Source organism: Equus przewalskii, chromosome 1 (genome assembly GCF_037783145.1).
Source record: "Equus przewalskii isolate Varuska chromosome 1, EquPr2, whole genome shotgun sequence".
Taxonomy (NCBI): Eukaryota; Metazoa; Chordata; class Mammalia; order Perissodactyla; family Equidae; genus Equus; species Equus przewalskii.
This window is the reverse complement of record NC_091831.1, coordinates 116,679,919-116,697,657: the sequence shown is the minus strand read 5'-3', so window position 1 is coordinate 116,697,657 and position 17,739 is coordinate 116,679,919. Positions and strand designations below refer to the sequence as shown.

General features: G+C 39.5%; 2 protein-coding genes across 14 annotated transcripts in view; both read right to left on the bottom strand.

The window, feature by feature from the left end:
• Positions 1 to 14,521, bottom strand: part of FBXO22 (F-box protein 22) — an 86,725-nt gene extending 72,204 nt beyond the window's left edge. For 6 of the 11 annotated variants that reach the window (XR_011526587.1, XR_011526589.1, XR_011526588.1 and 3 more), the window contains exons 1-4: positions 14,153 to 14,521; positions 12,207 to 12,345; positions 7,949 to 8,036; positions 7,056 to 7,151 (exon numbers count right to left, since the gene is read on the bottom strand). Coding sequence is in view for 5 of the 11 variants with exons in the window: in XM_070574088.1 (XP_070430189.1) it covers positions 7,056 to 7,151; positions 7,949 to 8,036; positions 12,207 to 12,345; positions 14,153 to 14,376 (547 nt within the window). In the remaining 6 variants the exon portion in view is untranslated. Of the gene's footprint in view, positions 1 to 7,055; positions 7,152 to 7,948; positions 8,037 to 12,206; positions 12,346 to 12,714; positions 13,134 to 14,152 lie in introns of those variants that run through there. The other 5 variants (XR_011526606.1, XM_070574102.1, XM_070574092.1 and 2 more) reach the window with 3 other exon arrangements.
• A 513-nt stretch (positions 14,522 to 15,034) lies between these two features.
• The window catches only part of UBE2Q2 (ubiquitin conjugating enzyme E2 Q2), a 62,036-nt gene continuing 59,331 nt past the window's right edge, over positions 15,035 to 17,739 (bottom strand). For all 3 annotated transcript variants that reach the window (XR_011526607.1, XM_070574116.1, XM_070574127.1), the window contains one exon: positions 15,035 to 16,641. Coding sequence is in view for 2 of the 3 variants with exons in the window: in XM_070574116.1 (XP_070430217.1) it covers positions 16,610 to 16,641 (32 nt within the window). In the remaining variant the exon portion in view is untranslated. The remainder of the gene's footprint in view (positions 16,642 to 17,739) is intronic.

Below are 17,739 nucleotides of genomic sequence, written 5' to 3'. Positions count from 1 at the left end.
AAAACTAGACCAGATGGATTTAACAGAGATATATAGAACACTCCATCCAAAAACAACGGAACACATTCTTCTCAAATGCACACGGAGCATTCTCAAAGACAGACCATATGTTAGGAAACAAGGCAAGCCTCAACAAATTTAAGAAGACTGAAATCATATCAAGCATCTTTTCTGACCATAATGCTATGAAACTAGAAATCAACTACAAGAAAAGAGCTGGGAAGGTCACAAATATGTAAAGACTAAACAGCATGCTAATGAACAACTACTGGATCAGTGAAGAAATCAAAGGAGAAATCAAAGATATCTAGACAAATGAAAATGAAAATACATCATACCAATTTTTATGGGATGCAGCAAAAGCATTTCTAAGAGGGAAATTCATAGCAATACAGGCACACCTTAACAAACAAGAAAAATCTCAAATAAATAATCTTAAACTACACCTAAGAGAACTAGAAAAAGAAGAACAAATGAAGCCCAAAGTGAGCAGAAGGAGGGAAATACCAAAAATTAGAGCAGAAATAAATGAAATCAAAACCAAAAAAACAGTAGAAAGGATCAATGAAACTAAGACCTGGTTCTTTGAGAGGGTAAACAAAATTGACAAACCCTTAGCCAGACTCACTAAGAAAAAAAGAGAGAAGGCTCAAACAAATAAAATTAGAAATAAAAGAGGAGAAATTACACTGGATACCACAGAAATACACAGGATTATAAGAGAATACTATGAAAAACTATATACCAACAAATTGGAGAACCTGAAGAATTGGATAAATTCTTAGACTCATACAACCTTCCAAAACTGAATCAAGAAGCAGCAGAGAATCTGAATAGACCAATCACAAGTAAAGAGACTGAAGCAGTAATAAAAACCTCCCAAAAAATAAAAATCCAGGACCAGATGGCTTCTCTGGAGAATTCTACCAAACATGCAACAAAGATTTAATACTTATCTTTCTCAAACTATTCCATAAAATTGAAAAAGAATGCTTCCTAACTCATTCTACGAGGCCAACATCATCCTGATGCCACATCCAGACAAGGACGACACAAAGAAGGAAAATTATAGGCCAATACTGCTGATGAATATAGATGCAAAAATCCTCAACAAAATATCGGTGACCTGAACACAGCAATACATTAAAAGGACCATACACCATGATCAAGTGGAATTTATACCAGGGACCCAGGGATGGTTCAACATCTGCAAATCAATCAGTGTGATACACCACATTAACAAAATGAGGAATAAAAATCACACACGATCATCTCAATAGATACAGAGAAAACATCTGACAAGATCCAACATCCATTTATGATAAAAATCTCTCAATAAAATGGGTATAAAAGGAAAGTACCTCAACATAATAAAGGACATATATGACAAACCTTATACAGTCAACATCATACTCAATGAGGAAAAATTGAAAGCCATCCCTCTGAGAATAGGAACAAGACAAGGATGGCCACTCTCACCACTCTTATTCAACATAGTACTGGAGGTTTTGGCCAGAGCAATTAGGCAAGAAAAAGAAATAAAAGGGTATCCAAATTGAAAAGGAAGAAGTGCAACTCTTGCTGTTTGCAGATGACATGATTCTAGACATAGAGAACCCTAAAAAATCCATTAGAAAACTACTAGAAATAATCAACAACTACAGCACAGTGGCAGAGTACAAAATCAACTTAGAAAAATCATTTGCACTTCTATACTCTAACAACAAACTAGAAGAAAGAGAAGTCAAGAATACAATCTCATTTACAATTGCAACAAAAAGAATAAAGTATCTAGGAATAAATTTAACCAAGGACATGAAACTTACACACTGAAAACTACAAGACATTATTGAAAGAAATCTATGACAACATAAAGAAATGGAAAGATATTTCATGCACATGGATTGGAAGAATAAACATAGTTAAAATGTCCATACTACCCAAAGCAATCTACAGATTCAATGCAATCCCAATCAGAATGCCAATGACATTCTTTACAGAAATAGAACAAAGAATCCTAAAATTCACATGGGGCAACAAAAGACCCCAAATTGCTAAAACAATCCTGAGAAACAAGAACAAAGCTGGTGCATCACAATCCCTGACTTCAAAACATACTACAAAGCTACAATAATCAAAACAGCATGGCACTGGTACAAAAACAGGTGCACAGATCAATGGAACAGAATTGAAAGCCCAGAAAGAAAACCACCCATCTATAGACAGCTAATCTTCGACAAAGGAGCCGAGGGCATACAATGGAGAAAAGAAAGTCTCTTCAACAAATAGTGCTGGGAAAACTGGACAGCCACATGCCAAAGAATGAAAATTGACCATTCTTTTTTCACCACTCCCAAAAATAAACTCAAGGTGGATCAAAGACCTAAAGCTAAGACCTTAGACCATAAGGCTTCTAGAAGAAAATATAGGCAGTACACTCTTTGACATCAGTATTAAAGGGATCTTTTCAGACACCATGTCTTCTCAGACAAGGGAAACAATAGAAAGAATAAACAAATGGGACTTCATCATTAAAGAGCTTCTTCAAGGCAAGGGAAAACAGGATTGAAACAAAAAAAAAACCACTAATTGGGAAAAAATATTTGCAAGTCATATATCTGACAAAGGATTAATCTCCGTAATATATAAAGAACTCACACAGCTCAACAACAAAAAATCAAACAACCCAATCAAAAAATGGGCAGGAGACATGAACAGACATTTCTCCAAAGATATATGGACGGCCAATAGGCACATGAAAAGATGTTCATCATCACTGATCATCAGGGAAATGCAAATCAAAACTACACTATCACCTAACACCTGTTAGAACAGCAAAAATAACCAAAACAAAAAGTAACAAGTGTTGGAGAGGTTGTGGAGAAAAAGGAACCCTCATGTACTGCTGGTGGGAATGAAAACTGGTACAGCCACTATGGAAAACAGTATGGAGATTCCTCAAAAAATTAAAAATAGAAACACCATATGACACAGCCATCCCACTACTGGGTATCTATCCAAAGGACTTGAAATCAGCAATTCCAAAAGTGCCATGCACCCCTATGTTCATTGCAGCATTATTTACAACAGCCAAGACGTGGAAGCAACCTAAGTGCCCATCAACTGATGAATGGATAAAGAAGATATGGTATATACATACAATGGAATACTACTCAGCCATAGAAAAGGATAAAATCATCCCATTCACAACAACATGGATGGACCTTGAGGGTATTACGTTAAGTGAAATAAGCCAGATAGAGAAAGACAATCTCTGTATGACTCCACTCATATGTGGAAGTTAAACATGTAGACAAAGAGAATAGATGAGTGGTTACCAGGCGTAAGGGGGGATGGGGAGTGGGCTTTAAGGGTGAAGTGGTGTACCTACAACACAACCGACAATAATGTACAACTGAAATTTTACAAGGTTGTAAACTATCATAATTTCAATAAAAATTTTTTTTTTTTTTTTTAAAGATTTTATTTTTTCCTTTTTCTCCCCAAAGCCCCCCGGTACATAGTTGTGTATTCTTCGTTGTGGGTTCTTCTAGTTGTGGCATGTGGGACGCCGCCCCAGCGTGGTCCGATGAGCAGTGTCATGTCCGCGCCCAGGATTCGAACCAACGAAACACTGGGCCGCCTGCAGCGGAGCGCGCAAACCCAACCACTGGGCCACGGGGCCAGTCCCTTTCAATAAAAATTTTTAAAAAATATCCTAAAAATATTTGGCAATTATATAAAGTACACATACACACACACACACACACACACACGTGTGTGTATTCATATATATCCATGTATACTGCTATATATTGAAAGTCTGGAAGGTCATGCATCATAACATTAATAGGGTGGTGTACTCTATAGTGCTTAAAGGTGCTTAATTGTTTTCTTTTTTGCTTACCTGTATCTTATAATTTTTCTTTTTTTTTTAACATAAATGACTACTACTAGAGTAAAGAAGAAATAAACTCTTTAAAAAACAATGTTAAGCCTTTTAGAAACCAAAGCTAGGGCAAAATGAAAAACTAATACTCAAAGAGAAAATTTCAGAATCAAATCAAACCTCAGACAACATATTCTAATTAAAAACAGGAAAATAAAATTTCAGAGTTTATTATAAGGTCCCATTCTCCCACAAAAAACATCAAAACATAAAAGCAATTTTTAGAATTTCCATAGCAGGCTTCAAGACAACCTGAATAAATCCTAACAGGCTTTTTATAGAAACTGACACGCTGATTCTAAAATATATGTAGAAATGCAAAGGACCTAGACAGTCAAAGCAATTTTAAAAAACAGAACACCAAGATCTACGGTTGTCAGTTTTTAAAAAGAACATCAAGACGTAGAGTAAAATGGCACTGGCTTAAGGACAAACAAATCAGTCAATGGAACAGAGCTAAATATAGAAACACACCCAGCAACATAACAATTATTTTTGACAAAGATGCTGAGACAATTTAGTGAGGAAAGAAAAGTCTTCAATAAATGGTAATGAATAAGTGGATAAACGTGTGAAAAAAATTTAACCTTGGACCCCTCCCTATCTTACATCATACACAAAAATTAATTCAAGTTAGGTCAGAGAACTAAATCTAAGAGCTAAAACTATACAGTTTATAGAAGAAGACATAGGAGAATCTCTTTGTGACCATGGGGTAGGCAAAGATTTCTTGGAGAGGACACAAAAAACATTAACCATAAAAGAAAATAAACTGGATGTCACCAAAATAAAAGTCTACTGCTCATCAAAAGACACTGTTAAGAAAATGGAAAGAGAGCAACAGGCTGAGAGAAAATATTTACAACACCTATACCTGATAAAGGTCTTGTCTAAGAATATATCAACTACAGCTGCAACTCAGTAACAAAAGGAAAACAATCCAAGAAAAAAATCAGTAAAAGACTTGGATACTTCACAAAAGCAGATACACAAACAGCCAATAAACAGATGAAAACGTGCTCAACATATTTAGTTACTAGAGTAATTCAAATTAAAACCACCCTAAGAAGCCTCTTCACACCCACTGGAATGGCTAAAATCAAAGACTCATTTGAAGACACTACGTTTTGGTGAGAATATAGAGCAATGAGCAGCCAGAACACTGATTCCTGGCTGGTGAGGATAAAATGGAATAACTTTGGAAAACTGTTTGGCAGTTTCTTATAAAGTTAAATACACACCAACCTTAAGACTCAGTAATTCCACTTCTTGGTAACTTCCCAAGAATGGACCTATGTCTACAAAAAGAATTATACAAAAATGTTCATAACAGCTTCATTCATAATAGCCAGGAACCAGAAACCATGCAAATCTCCATCAAAAAAAGAATGGAAACACAAATCACAGTCTACTTATATCACAGAATACTACTCGAGAAGCTCTTTTTAAAAAATGAATTAGTGATACACTAAGTGAATCTCAAAAACATTATGTTGTTAAAAATATTTATATTGAGGGGTCGGCCCTGTGGCATTAGTGGTTAAGTTTGTGCACTCTGCTTTGGCCACCTGGGGTTGGTGGGTTTGGATCCCAAGCATGGACCTACACACTGCTCATCAAGCCATGCTGTGGCAGTGTCCCACATACAAAATAGAGGAGGACTGGCACAGATGTTAGATCAGTGACAATGTTCCTCAAGCAAAAAGAGGAAGACTGGCAACAGATGTTAGCTCAGGGCCAATTGTCTACACCAAAAAAATATACATATATATATATATTTATGTTGAGTTAAAGAGTCAAGATATAAAAAAAGTATGTACCACATGATTCCACTTATATGACATTCAACAACAGGCAAAACTAATCTATGGCCAGAGAAACCAGAACTGGGGTTTCCCACGGCAGGCAGGGATTGACCAGAAGAGGGTAAAGGGAACTTTCTGGGGTGAGGGAAATATTCTATATCTTGACTGGCGTATTGGTTACTCAAGGGAATAAATTTGTCAAAATTCATTAAATTGTACACTTGAGATTGTGCACGTCACAGTACAGTTTACCTCAATTAAGAAAGAAAATGCCCTCTGTACATATAAGAATGAACAAATTTTCTCAAACTTGCAATTTTTCCAACCTAAAGAAGGAAGACAGGCTAGTAGTCGATGGCTGTTTTAGAAACAATGACTAACTGTGGCCTAAGAAAAAGGAACCTAATCAACAGTCTTGGTGGAAATTTTGTTGGAACATTCGTGGAAGTGACCCAAAGAAAGTACCTAGCTGTGGGGGAACCAGAAAAAGAGAAGGGTGAGGAGCGGGTCCAAGAAAACACCAGAGGACAAGTCCTGACTAAAGGGAGCTGGAATGGTATTTACTCCCCACATCAAGGTCAAAAGAGAACTTAGAGGAACAGAAGCGCAAAGTGAAAAGTGCTTCAGAATAAGGCAAGCACAGAAGGCAGGCTTCAGGGAGACCACCCATCCCTCCCAACGGGTCACAGAAGGCAGCAATGTCACCTAGGCCCGCCCTCCTACTCCTGTTCCTAGCCCCCAGCCGTAATTTTAAAAAGAAAAAACTTGGTCGTACTTTGAGGAAGCCCCAGGGGGTGGGGTGAGGAGGCTTAAGAAAGTGATGTAAGCAACGACAGCTATGCTTCTGTAGAAGCAGTTGTGAATAACTAGTAATAGCAAAAATTATTTATCACTGGTTTAAGAAAAATCCAAAAGTTAAACCCATTGTGGCTCGCAATCCCAGTCCCACCTCACCCCTACCCACCAGAAACTACCAATTGGACTGACCGAGGGAGAATGCTCCCTAATGCTTTCTAATTTGGAAAGAGGAAGAATGTGACCTTTTTCTTCTCAGGAATGGGGCCTGGAAAGATATGAACTACGTTTGTTTTATACAGACAGCCCTGAGATTTGAAATATGAACCATAATAACCTAAGGAACATTAATATAAGTCAAACATAATACCACGGTAAACATGACTAACTTTACTGTATTCTGGATGGCCAAAAATATAAATGTGCACTTAAGCTACAAATAATGCACCAATCTATAGGACCCCACATTAATGAAAGGCAGGAAATCATCAAGTATCTTCTCTTACCTACAATTCCTGGGGTCACAATCCCAAGGACTTCGCATTGTTTTGGGAATAGCTTCTCAAGGGCAAATGCTGTTTCCATGGTAGTTCTTTTCCTTGCTGTAACACAGTAGCAAAATTATTAAATATCATTCATTTAAGGTCAAATTTCATGATGTGGGGAAAAAAAAGCAAATACTGAATAAAGTTTAAGTCATTTTACACCGAAACCCTTTACTAGGAATTCTAAAACATTTGATGAAAACAAACCTTTTCCCATTTTAGGCCCCTGCTTTATATTTTAAATTCTAAATCTGACCTTCAGCATCACCAGTTTGCCTTCCTGTTTTGCTCATATACTGCTTTTGCCCCAAGGATGTTAAATCTAGCAGTAGCAGCTAAACTCTAGACTTGTTATTGTACCTTTCCGTTCCACTGATATTAAAGTGCCAGGACTTTCTGACTACACCAACAGCCACGTGGAGCAGTCAAATTAGACACGGCAAACACAGTATCTAAGTCTAACTCGGGGCCTCAGTGTGCAAGCTAAGGAGATGACACAATAGTGACAGGTAACCTTGGCAAATGGGTCCTCACCACCCGACACAACAAAAGCTTTGAAAAGCCAAAGATATACACTGTTTTAACAATAAAAAGAAGTGCCTGGAGGATTAAAGTATTTCAAAATTAGAAAAATACCTTTCTAAAGAATTTGTTTCGATTGTACTACAACGTTTAGAAATCAATCCTTGAAGCAAAAAGAGCTCTTCAAGGTTCAAAGATATTCATGCATTCTATAGAGAGAGGCCCAGAGCCTCAGAAAGTCAGTAACTCACAGGAGTAGGACAATATTTAACTCCAAACAGAAGGTATATAAGGAAACAAAAAAATCCAAAACCTTTTCTTTTGATATTCACCTCTCTTGTGGCCACGACACTCTTCCAGACTAATAAAAGTTTCTGAATCAGCCATGTAAAGAACTGTCCGTGGTAAGATGTGAACATTCTGCAAAGAAAAAAAACAGAAATCAGAATTGGATCACACGCATCCATGAGTGCTCTCATGGCCTTTAAAGTTTCCCCTGGTCCAAACTGCTGCTGCCCTTTAGGTCAGTGTGGGCATCTGAGTCCACCCACTTCCCATTCTTTCTGCACTCGCGCTCTTTCATTTTCAGCTCACTCATTTGTTGAGCATCTATTACTTCTTAAAGTCAAACTCATTCCAGCCTGACTCAAGAAGTTCATTTTCAAAAGAATTCAAGCTCTTAAACAAAAACATTAAGTAACAGCAAAAGATGCCACCTGCTTTATTTGAATAGGCATCACAGTAACATCTCAGCAAGAGGGAAGGTACACAGACTGTATCGCTGCTCTCTTCACTGCCTATCAAATTAAATATTCCAGGCCTTCATTCCCACCTGACCAACTACTTTGTTAGACGGACTTTTCACTTACTATTAACCAGACACACACACTTTTCTATGTATTTTCCTGCAGCTCTCTTCCTTTCACACTTGATTTAAGATTGTTTCCCCCAAGACACAACTTAAGTGCCACCTCCTCTGCGAAACCTTTTCTGACACTCCCTCGGCACCTTGGACCTTACATGTGACATCCCTTACATCTAGTCATGGTTATTTGTGCCTCATCTCCACTTATGAGCTGGGATTATTTAGACTCACATTTTCCACTAAATTTCCTATTACAGACAAGTGGCAAAGCGGTTGAATTAAATGATAAGGGTGAATGCATTTTTCCTTCTAAGTCGGTTGTTTTCAAAGACTTTTACTGTCAGAATGGAATGAACTAGTTAGCATACAGCAAAGCCTCAATGTTGACTAAATGCAAAAATGTTGATCCGCTGTAATCTGGGGGAATGTGAAGATGTTTCAGACACTGAGAATGATGACCCTGTGGGGGCCTCAGAGCTGATAAGACCTATGGATATAGTTTCCTTGGTTCATATAGCCTTTTCAAAGAATATAATTTGGCTGCCAACATTTAAAATTCCACACGATATTTACATAAAATGTGGATTTCTAGATTCTTTTTAAAAACTAGACATTCTGGCAACACCAGACTGCATTCTCCTTAACTGGGGCTAAACAGAGGCAAGCACTCCCTGGTCTGCCATGGGCCACCCCTCCCTATGCTGCTACATTGAGCCACCCGACCCACCTGCCTAACTCTGGACTCACTCCCCTTTCTGGCCCTTGGCATAGTGAGTAGAGAGACTGGAAGTCTAGTCCTGATGTTTTATGACTCTCTCTTTTCGAGTAACCACTGAAAAGAAACTGCTGAATTTTCCTTCCTAATTCTCACTAGAAGCAATAACAATTACAATCATTAAGATGACATGTTCTCAAAGGTCAATGTAAGACAACTAGAACACCATTCCATTATTCAAAGAAGTTCCAAATGGCAAGATGCTTTACAAAAATTTTAGTGGACTTCAAAATATTTCTAATAAAAAAGTTAAATCAGAGGCTGGCTCCATGGCTGAATGGTTAAAGTTCTGCCCACTCTGCTTCAGTGGCCCAGGTTCATAGGTTCAGATCCCAGGCAAGGATCTACTCCACTAACCAGCCACGCTGTGGAGGCCTCCCAGATACAAAGTAGAGGAAGATTGGCACAGATGTTAGCTCAGGGCTGAGCTCCCCCAAGCCAGAAAAAAAGAAAAAGAGGAATATTGGCAATGGATGTTATCTCCAGGCAAACCTTCCTCATCAAAAAAAAAAAGAGAGAGAGAGAGAGAGAGAGAAAAGAAAAAAGTTAAATCAACTTCCTTTATGGCTACAGAAGTATCACGACCACTAGATAATTTGGCAAACATAAAGAAAACAGTATGATTTGGACAAAGATTCCATGTTTTTTCTGACCACACTAAGAGTTTAGTACAATGTATAAACTTCTTTAAGGGTATTACTATATGAATTTTAATAATGACATTAATAATAGAAAATAACAATTTCAATTATTTAAAACATTATATTTCTGTTACTATAGGTAATGAGTTATATGCAATACATTTTCATTATTTAACCCTTACAACAATTCTATAACGTTTTAAGGGGGATTATTATTTTCATTTTATGGAGACAGAACCTGAGGCTCAGAGAGGTTAGGTAACTTTTTCAAAGTCACACAGCTGGTATGCGCCAAAATTGGGTTCATACCTATGTCTATCTGACTATAACAGCTGTTACAAAGTATTAACTTTTAAAGCTATACAAAAATAATAACTGCTGTTGTAAAAATGTGAAGAAAAAAAGTTTTTAAAAACAAAACAAAAAAAAACACCACACAACTCTACTCACGAAGGAAAGTTTTGCTAACACTTTGGTTTTCTTCTTTTTTACTCTTCCTTTCTTGTTTTAAATAATACATATTATACCAAACATAATTTCATGATCTGTTTTCACTTGTAACATTAACATTTTCTCCTGTCATTAATGCACCTTGCAGTTTATCATTGAATGACTTCATTTCTTAAACATTAAATTGTTTTCAATTTCCCTTATCATAAATAATGCTGCAAAAACATCCTTATGAAAAAGGCTTTGCCCACATTTTGAATTTCCCCCACAATTTCCAGACTGGGCAGGATTTGGGCCAAGGTGGAAATAAGAAACTTTCCTGAAAGCCCGCCTCTGGATACTGGCCACTTTGGATCTGAGTCTCAGAGCCCCAATAGGGTAAGGAGAAAATCCACACGACCAGGGGGAAACAGAAGACTGGTCACTTAACGCGGCATTCCCCTAACATCTAAATATATGAAGAATGATGAGAGCCAGGTTTCTCATCGTCCAAAAGGGAGGGACAAATATGAGCTGAGAGAAAACTGGAAAGAATCCTGTGTCAGACTGGAATTGGATATACCTGTATGAACTCATGAATTCCCATAAATATATATAAAAAAGACACTGAAGACAGCTGAAGGAGCTCCCCACTAGCCAAATTCGGGACAATGTGGGCCCCAAATAAATACTGATAGTAAGAAATTATATCCCAGGGAATAAAATAGACTGAAAGTCTCTACAGATATAAATAACCTGAAACAGAATATTTACACAGTTTCCAAGTATCTCCCCCCAAAATACTTAATAATTACAGTTGCAAAGGGTAATTTTATAGTAGCAACACCTGACAGACACTACCTTAATCAAATAATCAAAGGTACTATCACCAGTAATGGGACAAATGGAAATCAGATGCCACCTGATAGCATGCAACAAGAAGACCGTGATATTCCTGCCAAAGACACATAATCAGAATTTAAGAAACATCAGACGTTCTACAAAATAACTGGCCTGTAATTTACATACATGTCCAAGTTGTGAAACTCAAGAAAAGCTTGAGAAACTGTTCCAGACCAAAGACAAAGGAAACATGACAAAAGCAACATAAGATGCTAAACTGAATTCTTTAGCTATGAAGGACATTAGTGGGACAATTGTGAAAACCTGAGGATTAGATGGCAGAAACGTATCGATAATTTCCTGACTTTGAAGGTTGTATCATGGTTCTGTAGGATGTTCTTGCTTGTATATAACGCGTGCTAAAGTATAAGGAAGTCAAAGAGCATCAGGCTGGCAGTTTACTCTCAAATGGCTACGTCCCACTCTCAAGTGAGATACCACAGCCTCACTGTCACCTGTGCTCACGAGGCTGCCCCTCTGACTCCACAGTTCAAGTCTTTACCTCCCCAGGTACTGCCCATCTTTTGAAATTGGGGCCCAGAGATACAATGCCAAAGAGTACAGGAAAGGAGGATGAAATACTGGGTTTAACTATTGCTTCTTGGCTTTTTCCTGTTACACGAAGCAAGAGAAACCCAGTCACCTTCCCTGCAAAACTGTGATAACGATACTTGCTTCAAGGAAAGCAGGTAAAGGGAAGCTTCTGCACAGTGCTATTACAATAGTGAAAATCTGGATACACAAAGCTCCCAATATCTGAAAAATGGTCAAATAAACTATGGCACATCCTTATAATATATAGTCATTAAAACTGATGTTTACAAAATCTTTTCATGTCATGAGAAAATGTTCCCTATATTACAAAGAATTAGGCCATATACAAAACTGGGATTAAAAAAAACACACACACACACGTTTAGCGCTCAAAGATCGACCAAGCCTGCAACGGCCCGTGCACGACGCCCCTTCTTACTTGCCTCAAGCTCCTCTGCCGCCGCACGGACCAAGCAATGCTGCTCCAGGCGGCCAGCCGCCGCGGAGCCCGCAGATATCCAGGTCACACGCCGATGGGTCCGCAACACTCTGCGCGCACACTCCCCCCACAAGCGGCACACGCTGAGGAGGAAACCGCACAAAGGCTCGTGAGCGCACGTTCCCTTCGCTCTGCCGCGGCTCCCCACCCCCACCCCGTCTGCGCAGCGGCGGGAGACTCCTGCGGGATCTAGTCCCCGGAGGGGGAGGTGGCGGCGCGCTGGTTCGGAGCGCGAGCCGGGGGCGGGGAAAACCCTCGAGGGAAGCTGCCTCTCCAGGAGGAGTCCCCCGGAGCGCTCCGGGAGGCGGACCTGGCAGATGGGGGCGTCAGCTCAGGGCAGCGGTACAGAGCCGGGGCCGCCGCGGGTCCCGATGGCGTCTGCCCACCCGGCCCGCCCAGGCAAGCCCGGCAGGTCCCGAGGTAAGGAAGCTTCCCGCCTCCTCTCTCCTCACCCGGCCACCCGCAGCAGCGCCTTGGCGGGCAGGAAAGTGAGAACACGTTCCACCACCTCCGCTAGGTTACTCAACACGAAGGTGCTTCGTGGGTCTGCGGAGGAGGAGCCACGGTGGTCACGGCCGCCCCCCACCGGCTCCATGCCTCACCAACCGGTCCGGGCAAGGCAGTACCGCAGCTCCGCGGGAACAGGTTAGGCCGGCACGAGACCGCCCAGCCCGCGCGCACTGAGCAGGCGCGCGCGCCACTTCCGGCCGGCCAGGGAGGCGGGGCTGCTGCGGAGGCGCCCACGTGACCCCAGGCCACCAGGTTTCCGGCGCTGGTCTGGAAGCGCCTGCTGGTGCTCGGAGCCCGTGGCCAAGCGTCTTGCACTCCTCCCTGAACGTTTATGACTCCCGCAGTCCTCCTTCACTGCCTCACCGCGCTTGCCGCGCTGTATTCTCTTTGTCGGCACACATCTTTCTCTAACTCATGATTTATTGAAGGCAGAGCTTAGGTAATAGTGGTCTTTACAGTCCCAGTGCTTAACAGCATGAACCCAATTTTTGAACGGCCAGTACCTGCTTTAAAAAAACTGTGTGAAAATCACAGTAAGTCAACACCTTGTGAACGTGGTTAACTCGTTGTAACCCTCACGTTCTGAATGTGTAAAACAGCATAAAGAGCACCTACCATTACTGTGAAAGCACGTCCCAAACTGCTCTAGTTCCTCACAGGTGGCATTAGAGTCAGCTGGGAACTATTAAGTTTTGACACATTTTTGGTCCTCACCCCAGGCCTACTGAATCAGATACTAGGGGTGGGGCCCAGCAGTCTGAGGTGTAACTTTCCTGTGATTTAAGCTTTCTCGTGATTCTGATGCAAGCTCAGGCTGAGAACCACAGATAAAAAGTACAGCAGGGCCGGCCCAGTGGTGCAGCGGTTAAGCGCGCAGAATCGCTTAGGCGGGGTTCACTGGTCCCGATCTCTGGTGCGGACATGGCACCGCTTTGGCAAGCCGTGCTGTGGCAGGCGTCCCACATATAAAGTGGAGGAAGATGGGCACAATGTTAGCTCAGGACCAGCCTTCCTCAGCAAAAACTGGAGGACTGGCGGCAGACACTGCCGTATCCCCAACTAACACCCATTCCTCTCGCTGCTTCCTTGCTGATTTGATCCCTAGCTCCTGAAGGTCAACTTGATTAGTCCAAACTAGACGGTCTCAAACATATTGGCCTGAGGGCTCCTACACACTCTTAAACATTGACAACTCTAAAGAGCTTGTTTATGTGGGTTATGTGGGTTAATATTAACATTAACCTTATTAAAAATTAAAACACTTTAATATTAATTCACTTAAAATAATAAATCCATTACATATTAACGGAAGAATATTTTTATCATACAAGTTTGCCAAATCTCCCCCACCACCAAAAGTGAATAATGCGGCATCTTTACATTTTGCAAACCTCTGATTTCTGGCTTAATAGAAGACAGCTGGATCTGCTTCTGAATTCAATCTGTTGCAATATCACATCACGTAGCCTCCGGAAAACTCCACTGTACACTTGTGGGAGAATGAGAGTCAAAATAGCAAACAATGTTTTAGTGTTAGGAAAGTAGTTTTGACCTTCAAAACCTCCTAAAAAGGTCTTAGGAGTCTCGAGGATTCCCCAAATCATACGTTGAAGACCACTTGCCCGAACAAATCATGATGGCTTCATTCTTTTCAGCCATTAGTTCAGGGGTAGACACAGGCCCCAGTTCTAACCAAGGAAAAGTAGGCTGGGGAGGGGGGACTTCTAAAGATTTCCTCACCTCCTAGGGAGACACTAGAAGACAGGCCCATTATCCACCTCTAGACAGATTAAAGTGGCTGCACATCCAGACATAACATTCAATCCAAAGATGAAACCAACACGAAAAAATCTCAAAGAAACAGAGCAGAGCACAGATGTACCATGCCTGGAGTCTCCCTACCTGTGGACAGGTGTATCCACTTATGTGAGAAATCCTGACAACCGTGTATAAGGAAGCCATGGGTCCACTAAAGAGGGAGCAGATTATCATAACTAGGGGAACTAGGGACAGCCATGAAGAAAGTAGCACTTGAATTTACATTAAAGAATGAATGTGGGAGAGGGAAAAGGTTAAGGAAAATCTGAGTGTACTAAGTCTGCACACACCATTTCTGGGTTCTGTAGCTTTTTCTTGTTAAATCAATCTGCTTCTCTCCCTCTCCTCACCCCATTCCACCATAGGAAATCCTATTCCAGAAACTCAGTAGAGCCTACAGACACCTGAAGCAAAGTTATCTCTTATGAGGGAAAGGTGACGAAATTACTTTTTAAATGGTTCTTTATTCATAAACTTGATGCAAGTTTACAAAATTTATTGTACATTGCCAAATAAATCTGCAATGAAAAAATAAAAAAAACAAAGCATGCCAAATGTGCAGCTGTCAATCTGCTAGCCATCAGGATATTAAAGAATTCAATAATGTATTCAAGATTTAGCCTTAGGTTTAAGGAACTTTAATGCTTTAAAGAATTCTGCCTTGTCACTTGTGATGTGAGCAACTGGCAATCAAAACTTTATACAAATGTAACCAAGTGAACAAGAATGCCAGAAAATCTTTGTCTACTCTCTTTTTAACCAAAATAGAATAAAAAGAAATTAAACACACAGAATAATGCAGAAGTGCCATGTCTCTCGGATACGGTTTACAAAGTTAAAAACTGAATCTTAAAGCAAATGCCTAAGAAATGCTTTTGAACTTTGTAACTGGTTTGTGCAGAAAAATGTGCTTCTGGATTGCTTTTTAAAAGTGCTTAATAACTAGAATTTCCTTTTAAATCAAATTTGGGTATATAAAAAAATCTATTACCAACAGGACTGATTCAGGTAAGGCAATAAAATGGAGAGTACATTGATTTGAGTCACGTTTTATAAAAGAATTAACATATGCAGAGTTCCTATTAGTCTTTCGAAGTAAAAGCCATTCTTATGACTATAGCAAAAATTTTAAGTCTCAAAATTAGACATCTTTTTGTACTTAACTGCGCAGCTTTTGCTCAAGGAGTCTTCGTGCCAATCACTTTATAAGTTTATTAGTTTACAAATGATTGCAACATCCCGTTAATAAAATGGGAACGTAAAATGACTTAATATTTTAAATAACTTTAAGCTCTATACTGCAGCTCTTCTTAAGAAATATTGAACCAACAAGAAGCCGAGTCAACCCAGCAAGACTCGGATGCCCCAGTGGAAATTACTACTTACAAGCCTTAATTGGCATAGCCTTGCTTTGCTTTGCCTAAAAAGTACAATACAACTCAGTTAAGAGTATATCTTCAGGAAACAGTTCATATCTTCACATAGCCATAAAAAAAGTTTAACAACTTAATGAGTAGGTTTCCTGTCATTATTTTGGCAATATCATAAAATGGTTTTAACCTGAAAACGCTACTGTGATTTAGAACATCTTAAATTTTCTAAACCAATATTAAACATCAAACTTTTATTGGCTCTAAATGGAACAATATATTGCAAGTCCTCGTAACATATGAGCTCAATATGGGAAAGTTACCCTAAGTCGCAACTTCAGTAAACCGATGCTGACTTGCCTGCTTAACAGATCTCACTTTTCAAGAAAAAGAGATAAGAAGTGACCAGTATGTGTATTTATCAGGAAGAATACAATAAAGGCCCCATTGCTCAGTCCAAGATACCTCAAATGAGCAAAATGAAAAGGCTGTAACTTATATGGGATGTCAGTTGACAGATTATCCACTAAAATAACTATTAGCTAACGTCTTCAGTGCTGCTGTTACAGGGGCACTCAAAGCTTGGGTCTGCATGTTGGAACGATTTTCTTTAAAGCAACATTGGTCCAAACATACACAGTCAACACATTTAGCCATCTTCCTTTGGAGGGGTGTACCAGCCTGAAATAGAATAGGAAAAAAGTTAAAATACTTTAATTCTTAAACCAAGGAGAAATGGCATTTTATTAACGTGACCTACTTCCTCTACTCATAATTTTCATGTTTAAACCGGCTGTAAAAATTAAACCTCCACTTGGGGGTTGCTAACACAGCATTTTGATATATTCACAATATAAAGTTATTTTCTATGAATAAATTGTACTTGAGTTTCGACCTAAGATCTCCAGCATTTCCAGCTAAAGATGACAGTGTGGAATATCAGCCTATAAGCTAGCTTTTATATTGCATTTCAATTCTGTATTTGAAAGTAAACTTCACTAAAAATAACTCTCTCTCAAACAAAATCCTGACATTTTAGATTAAGAGGAACTTGGACTTTCCTCAGTGCAATGATGTCATTTCACCAGTAAGGAAGCCATCTCAGCAGGTGCACTAAGTGATTATGCCTAAGATCAGATTTTAGCCACAGAAGCCAAACTAGAATCCATCTCCTGATTCTGAATCTATTGCTCTTTCACCATAGCTAAGCTTACACACACACACACTTTCTCAAAAACAGTACTTTCCATAAACATTTTTACAAGTTTTATCATTTCCCTCTTCAGAAGCTTGAAAACTGTTTTGAATACTATTCTTTCAGAAATCAACAGTCACTGAAAAAGTGACAAGTTTGCTTTCTCATTAAAATAAAAGTGAGGATAAAATACAAGTCTTAAGTCACAAGCTACTACATTTCTAGCAAAGTAAAGAATACTTTATTGGTAAATACTCTCCTTAAGGAAAACTACTTCCTGTTATTAATTTATTTCCTCTGCAAAGAAAGCATCAGTTTCACTACTTCGGCTACAGTGAGTATCTTTCTTACTGTCAACACTTAGTTACAAAGTGCTATGCATACACACTACTCTTGTTTTTCTCACAAGTTTGGCAAGACAGACATCATGCCAATTTTAGAGATGAGGAAACTAAGGCTGAGAGGTAATGGGACTTGATCTGGACCACAGAGCTAATAAGTGACACAAATGGCACCTGAAAATTGGTTTTCTAATTCCAAGTCTACTTGTTTTATTACCTCACTGTTAGAGACAAAAACTCAAA